The following is a 7,348-nucleotide window of genomic DNA, read 5'->3' on the forward strand; positions in this document are numbered from 1 at the left end:
TCATAGATCTTATTCTAATTGCCTCTACTGAGTTTTTTGTAGTGTTTGCTGTAATCTTGGTTTCCAGACCCTTGATCAGCCCAATCTCCTTCCTCTGCACAAATTCCAGTTTATCAATTATCCTAATTAAATTGTAGCGCCCAGAACTGGACACAGTTCTCCTGGTCTAGGCAAAATGGAGTGGAACTATTACTTCTCTTGATCAGGACACTATAATTCTGTTGATTCAGCCTAGAACAGCATTAGCAGTGCAGATCTCCAGCCAACTAATGTGTACTAAAGGGAAAATGGAAGAGGAAATGTCCGTAAAATGCATATATTAGTGAAAATAATATAGAAATGACATATATTAGAGCAAATTGTTTGTAATCCATATGAAGTAAACATGTTTCTTGGTAAAATTTCACACTAAAGTGCTGGTGAATTTTCATGAGGAATTCCCTGCTGCCCCCAAAACCACATATTTCTACAGAATCATGGAGAACTGAACAGAAGATTGTGAAAATCAGAAACTATCAGAAGCTGACGTTGGCAGATTCTCCCCTCTTTATGAATGACTCACAAATTCAAGAGATTTCCTCTCATAAGTTTTTGACAAAGTCTACGACGCTGTCCATTAATTCAACTGCACCAGGGAATGCAAAGATGCATCCTTTGAAGAAGTTTATCATCCCATGAAACCCGTTCTCAACATGGAACCAGCTGACTTTCACTCCATTGTCCTCCAGACGTTTCTTGTACAGCAGTACGTCGTCTCGTACTACGTCGTACTCACAGCTCACAATTAGGGTTTCAGGAAGCTTCTGGATGACAGAGTCCTCAGCAAAAAGGCAAGAATAGCCTACTAAAGCCTCTGCCAATTGCCTATAGACGTCACGTTCATAAGGAGCAAGTGGGACTTGTTTGTAGCCTCTCACCTTAAATCTTTCTGGAAGGTTGTCTGGACTCAACCACTTCCCATATTTCAGCCTCATTGAATCTGGCACATGAGAGCCCTTCAGGACCTGGCCTGACAAAGAAGTGTCCTTTCCAATATACTTCAATCCCAAGTAAGCAACACTTTCCCGGAACAAGATGGGCATTGAACTGTTCTGCTGATAGGAAGGCAGGTTGTAATCCAGAGCCTGTGTAAAAGGATAGATGAGCACTTGAGCCCGAAGCTTTGGAAGGTCTGTTCTCTCCACCAATTTCTGCGCAACAACACAAGCATAATTGCCCCCAGAACTGTCCCCACCAACGATGATCTTGGAAGGATCCACCCCATGGGAAACTGCATTTTGAATTAAGTGTATGGTAGCAGCAAGGCAGTCCTTGTACTGAGCGGGAGGAAGATGCTCAGGAGACAGGCGGTAGCTGTAGAATAAAACAGAATTAAAGAGGTAAGCTTCCAGAATCTTTTCCAAACACATTCATGATCACCTAGAATTACAAGAAGAGCCTTCTGGATCAGTTATAGCAGATACAATGCAGGTGACAGCCAGCTGGCTTATGCCCTTAAAAACCGTCTTTACCAGCTAGCAAAAGAGTGTAGGGAACGCTGGGGAAGCAGAACCGTGCAGGATTGGATCCAGCTGGTGGAAGACCATTTGCCACTTGCAACTTTCCCTCCTCCTCCTGCTTAGATGCAGGGGGCATTTCTCAGTCTCTTCCTGATTATATATTTAACAGCCCTAACTGAACATTAGCCCCACTCCCGGATTGATTCCAGGCTGGATCTGGGTTGGGTGGTCTCCAAGTTGAGGCTGATCTGGAGGCCCTGGTTAGAGGTGCTGTGGAAGGCCTTATGCCCAGTTCATAGTCCCCCCAGCGGAAGCGAGCGTGTTCATGTCTTAAGCACATGAAGCTCTGATTTCCAATCACAGAACAAAATGTTGACAGCTTTCGTGGGGAGCCTCTTTCTCCTGCAGGGAATATGGCCAGGGATGCCAGCCTGAAATACAGCAGCATGCTGGGCCCCTACACTCTTTCCCTACAAAAGGCCAGGGAGTTGTGTTTACTTACCCAACAGACACAACCACTGAATCAGTCTCCTTGGCAATCTTGCTGCAGACATCTTCGTAGAATGCTAGCAAGTTGGGAGGGAAATTCAAAATTGGGAAGCAATTATGTGGAAGATATACCTAAAGAAAGGAAGCTGTTTCACAACCCAGGGGTGATGCATTCACAGAAGTCCCACTGAAATGCATGGACATAAGTCACAGCAGAATCCGAAGGATGACACCTTTGGCTTCCATTGCTCTACATCAGGGGTCAGCAACCTTTTTCAGCCGTGGGCCGTCCCTCAGATCATGTGGTGGGCCAGACTATATGGGAGGGGGAATGAACAAATTCCTATGCCCCACAAATAACCCAGAGATGTATATTAAATAAAAGGACACATTCTACTCATGTAAAAACATGCTTATTCCCAGACCGTCAACGGGCCGGATTGAGAAGGTGATTGGGCCACATCCAGCCCACAGGCCACAGTGAGACTGCAACTCCCAGGAGTCACAGGCAGGAATGAATGGATCCTTTCTCATTTTTCCACACTTACCTTCCGTTCTCTACCTGCCCAGGGTTTCCAGCAACTGCTAGGCATAAGCACTGCTGCCTCCAATCTTGCCTTAAAAAGCACCTTTTTGCAAAGAAATCTTCCCTTACATTAGATATTGGTACATGCAATATTCACTGACCTAAGCCTTTTTATGCATCGTGCACATCCCATTGCTAGAGCGCTGTGTTGTAAGTGTAAGAGACTGACTTTGGGTTCACATATTGCTTCACAAGATGCAAAATAAATAGGTTCCCATATAAAAACAAAATGAATCAAATTACAACCTCTCCCTCCCCAAAAATATCTCCACCTGGCAGAGTAACAAAGGCAGGCAGTTTGCTGCTTCAGAATGTGGGGGGAGATGCCCTGGAAGAGGTTACTAGAGTAGAGCTCTCAGAGAAATCTTCACTGGACAGCAAGGGGGGAGGATGCCCAAATTCTCCTCACAGCAGGATGGAGGAGAATGTGAAAATGCTAAGTAAGGGGGAAAGGGGAAGGACCGGATCTTGTCTCCCTTTGTGCTGTCTGAGAAACGGAAACTCAGACTGAGCACATCGTATCGGAGGATGACAGGCGTTTGCCACATCCTGTGATTTTGAACTATAAATAAACGTACATAAATCTTCCAGAGGCTCATTAATTCTTACCGGAGCTGTTTGTCTGCCTGAGATCATTACACACAGATCCATGAGTTGCAAGCTTTCATTTACTTAACATGTTATCGTTTGTATTCATATTTGCAAACCTATTGCAATTTTCAGAGACAGGAAAAACAGGAAAAACAAACTTGTTGTAAGAATCTCCCAAATACCACCTTAGAAGAAATCTGTCTAGCCGTTGAAGTGAGGGAGCATGGGAGTTGTATTCCAGGAAGCAAGGTCTTGGAGGGGCAGAGATGCCCCTATTCCCCCAAATATGAATGTCTGTAGCAATAGCAAGCTCTTGCAAGAGGTTGTGTCACCAGTCTCCTGACTCCCAATTTCTTCATGTGTAACTTGATCCTAGCCTTCCTTCCTCCCACAGTTCCTGCTTCATAGGCTGTTGTAATGGAAGGCTACTGAATGGGACTTGTTAACTGCCAACCTGTTACATTGCAATTGGTCTTGCGAGATGAAACCTGGTGCAAGTCCAGTTCTCTCAACCACTCATATTGTCCCTAAGAGATGGGAAAGAGCCATTCTGGATTAGGCCAAAGACCCAGCCAGCCCAGCCTTGTGTTCTCCCCAAGGCCAACCAGATGTTAGCAGGAAGCCCACAAAGAGAGCCTGGCTGCAAGAGCACTCTGCTCACCTGCATGGGGAAATTTCGGGTGTGATTGCAGGCGATTTGGGGAACTCTGATAAGAGGTTTGTTGCTTTGTGTTTCTGAAAGTGGCACTGCTATTTGCCAACTTGTAAAATTGTGATTGGTTTTCTGAGATGGAAACCTGGTGTAGGTCCAGTTTCGGGTTACGGGTTTCGGAAAGTTGACCTATGTATTAATTATCACTATGTATAAATTAACACATGTGGGTGTGGTGGGTGGGTGGGTGTGGGATTTGGTCAGGTGTAAATGAGGGGGTGGCCAGGGGTGGGAGGGTGTTTGGGTTGGTAAGCAGAGCAATCAGGAACAGCAACCTATTAGATACATATTTGTGAACCTATTTGAGATTCTATAAAATCAAGTGTTATATGAATTTTATGAAAGGAATGAGTCAGTATTAGCAGTGGGGGGCATCTGTCCCTCCCCCAGGGCTGCTTGCTGGAGTGCAGCTCCCCAGTTCCCTGACCATTGACCACTAGAGAGGAAGCCATGAGGGTTCATGTGTATAAATAAACATATGCAAATCCAAAGCACACGTGTGCCCCTTGTCTCTTCAGGAGCTACCACCAACACTCTTAGAATCATAGAATCATAGAATCATAGAGTTGGAAGAGACCACAAGGGCCATCGAGTCCAACCCCCTGCCAAGCAGGAAACACTATCAGAGCACTCCTGACATATGGTTGTCAAGCCTCTGCTTAAAGACCTCCAAAGTAGGAGACTCCACCACACTCCTTGGCAGCAAATTCCACTGTCGAACAGCTCTTACTGTCAGGAAGTTCTTCCTAATGTTTAGGTGGAATCTTCTTTCTTGTAGTTTGGATCCATTGCTCCGTGTCCGCTTCTCTGGAGCAGCAGAAAACAACCTTTCTCCCTCCTCTATGTGACATCCTTTTATATATTTGAACATGGCTATCATATCACCCCTTAACCTCCTCTTCTCCAGGCTAAACATGCCCAGCTCCCTTAACCGTTCCTCATAAGGCATCGTTTCCAGGCCTTTGACCATTTTGGTTGCCCTCCTCTGGACACGTTCCAGTTTGTCAGTGTCCTTCTTGAATTGTGGTGCCCAGAACTGGACACAGTACTCTAGGTGAGGTCTGACCAGAGCGGAATACAGTGGCATTATTACTTCCCTTTTGCATTGGCTTTTTTAGCTGCCGCGTCACACTGTTGGCTCATGTCAAGTTTGTGGTCAACCAAGACTCCTAGATCCTTTTCACATGTACTGCTCTCAAGCCAGGTGTCACCCATCTTGTATTTGTGCCTCTCATTTCTTTTGCCCAAGTGCAATACTTTACATTTCTCCCTGTTAAAATTCATCTTGTTTGTTTTGGCCCAGTTCTCTAATCTGTCAAGGTCGTTTTGAAGTGTGACCCTGTCCTCTGGGGTGTTAGCCACCCCTCCCAGTTTGGTGTCATCCGCAAATTTGATCAGGATGCCCTTGAGTCCATCATCCAAGTCGTTGATAAAGATGTTGAATAAGACCGGGCCCAAGACAGAGCCCTGTGGCACCCCACTAGTCACTCTTCTGTTTGAACTGTTTCACAATTAGAACACAGACTTCCATGTGATATCCATGTGATATCCATGTGATATCCATGTGATATCCATGTGATATCCATGTGATATTCTATGTGTGTCCTTCTTGTATTTCAGCCCTGTAAACCTCTCTTCCAATGATATCTGAAGCACTTCTACTCAGAAAGGAGATTCCAATTAAACATTAGGAACACCTTTCTGATGGTAAGAGTTGTTTGACAGGGAACCGCCTCGCTTGGGAGGTGGCGAGCTCTCTTTGACTGAAGGTTTGACAATAGAGGTTTCACAACATTTCTAGGATTCTACAGTGGCTTATTTGAGTTCAATGGGGCTTGCCTCTAGATAAGTGTTCATAGGCTCACAGCTTTAATCTCTTACCGATGCTCCCAACCATCCCAGCACCTCCATGAAAGAACACAAATCCTTTCCTTGGGCCAGCAGATGGTGTTTTGGGCTGATAAACCCTCACTGGCACCCCGTCGAAATGCAGATCTTTGGCAGAGAGGCTGGGATCCGCTCTTGGATTCCAGAAACTCTGGAGGAAACGGATAACAGCAACCTGTCTGCAGACACCCAGCAGTTCAAGAAACTTCCCCTGTTGGGCAAAGGAAAAGTCTCATGAAAATAGTGCCCACATTTGCAACCTATTCACAGTGGGTGGTGTCCAAATAAGTCCAATTTAAAGTAGACCCATGGAAATGAATGAGCCCATGTTAGCCAAGTCGATTAATTTCAATTGGTCAGCTTAGAATTGGTCACCCCAACCTAAACACCCACCAAGGTACAGAGTCAAAAGAAGCTGGGAAACAAGCTAAGCTTTGGAGAAACAATCCACAATCTCCTTGCTTGCCTATGAGGCAATATGTGCTTTCCTGAAGAAACCATGACGTACAGAAAATATGGCTTTTTCTCTCTATGTGTGTCCTTCTATAGGCTGAAAGGAAGCCCTTGTTGATTGTGATAATATCTCCATTGCATCGTCAAGTATATTCATTGATTTTAATGATTTCATTATGCATGTTGGATTAAGCAGTATATGAATTACTTAAATATATAAACTGTTATTTATTATTTTTAATTAAATAAATACACTCCCCTTCATGAAAGGATCTCATGGTGGTTCACAGCAAAAAAATGCAAGATAAAAACCCAAAATACACAATGAAAGAACAAAGCAAACCAATAACACCTTTAAAAGATATAGAAATGTTTTTGCCTGGTGCCTACAGATAAGTATTATTAACTCTAATAATAATAATAATACATTTCTTAATCACCTTTCCCATAAGAACATAAGAAGGCCCTGCTGGCTCAACTAACGGCTCATTCAGTCCCCAACTTACCGCAGTGAATGCCATTATGGCAAGACAGTGAAGACCTCGAAGCTTTAATGGACTGTCAAATGCAGGTGGAATTTCACTCCTGGAAAGATCATAGTAAATTGCCCAGGAGAGGAGAGACAGGGAAGGAATCCCTATAACTCCAATCAACGCCAGCAGCAGGCTCTGAAGAAGCTCCATTTCTCCGTTACAAAGAGTGAGACGCAAACACTGAGCCTAAACTGTCAGCATTTGCTGATGTTTAACTCCACCAGTGGTATCTATACACAGCTAGTTGTAGGTTGGTTGATGAACTGTTTCACAATTAGAACACAGACTTCCATATGATATCCATCAGAACGCCAAGAACAATTTCATGGGTCAGGTTGGCACAATTAGTGGTGCCCTATTCAGGAATTTCAAGTCCAGTTACCGAACCATCCAGCTCTATGTAAGGCTCTTCCGTTTTACATACCCCGGGTGTTTGTTGACTGAAGTTCAAAACATCCCCACACAGCTTAACCCAATAGTCAGGAATGGTGAGAGTTTTACCGCCGCCATTTGATGGAGTGCAGGCTCAACTCTCTGGAGAGGTCCTGAGCTTTGAGAGGCAAAAAGAGGTTAAGCTAGGGCAACAGTGAACCTCATA

At 44.5% G+C, this 7,348-nt stretch overlaps 1 protein-coding gene across 1 annotated transcript; it reads right to left on the bottom strand.

Annotated features, from left to right (window-relative positions):
• Positions 1-349: 349 nt before the first annotated feature.
• LOC309536265 (arylacetamide deacetylase-like 4) lies at positions 350-7,043 on the bottom strand. The gene is made up of 4 exons (XM_082230301.1): positions 6,724-7,043; positions 5,759-5,975; positions 2,002-2,065; positions 350-1,353 (listed from the first exon to the last, which is right to left on the bottom strand). Exons 1-4 carry the CDS (start codon positions 6,898-6,900, stop codon positions 582-584), a joined length of 1,230 nt encoding a protein of 409 aa, XP_082086427.1. The 5' UTR covers positions 6,901-7,043; the 3' UTR covers positions 350-581.
• Positions 7,044-7,348: the final 305 nt, after the last annotated feature.

The sequence above is a fragment of the Podarcis vaucheri genome (assembly GCF_965113315.1).
Source record: "Podarcis vaucheri genome assembly, chromosome: 7".
In the NCBI taxonomy this organism is placed as follows: Eukaryota; Metazoa; Chordata; class Lepidosauria; order Squamata; family Lacertidae; genus Podarcis; species Podarcis vaucheri.

Bases quoted from the DNA above. Each gene is read 5' to 3' on its own strand.
- LOC309536265 (XM_082230301.1), bottom strand. From the start codon at position 6,900: ATGGAGCTTCTTCAGAGCCTGCTGCTGGCGTTGATTGGAGTTATAGGG. The intron at 2,066-5,758 runs GTAAGAGATTAA...CCAACTTGCTAG, and splicing joins TGGGATGGTTGGGAGCATCG to CATTCTACGAAGATGTCTGC. The intron at 1,354-2,001 runs GTAAGTAAACAC...TTTATTCTACAG, and splicing joins TCAGTGGTTGTGTCTGTTGG to CTACCGCCTGTCTCCTGAGC.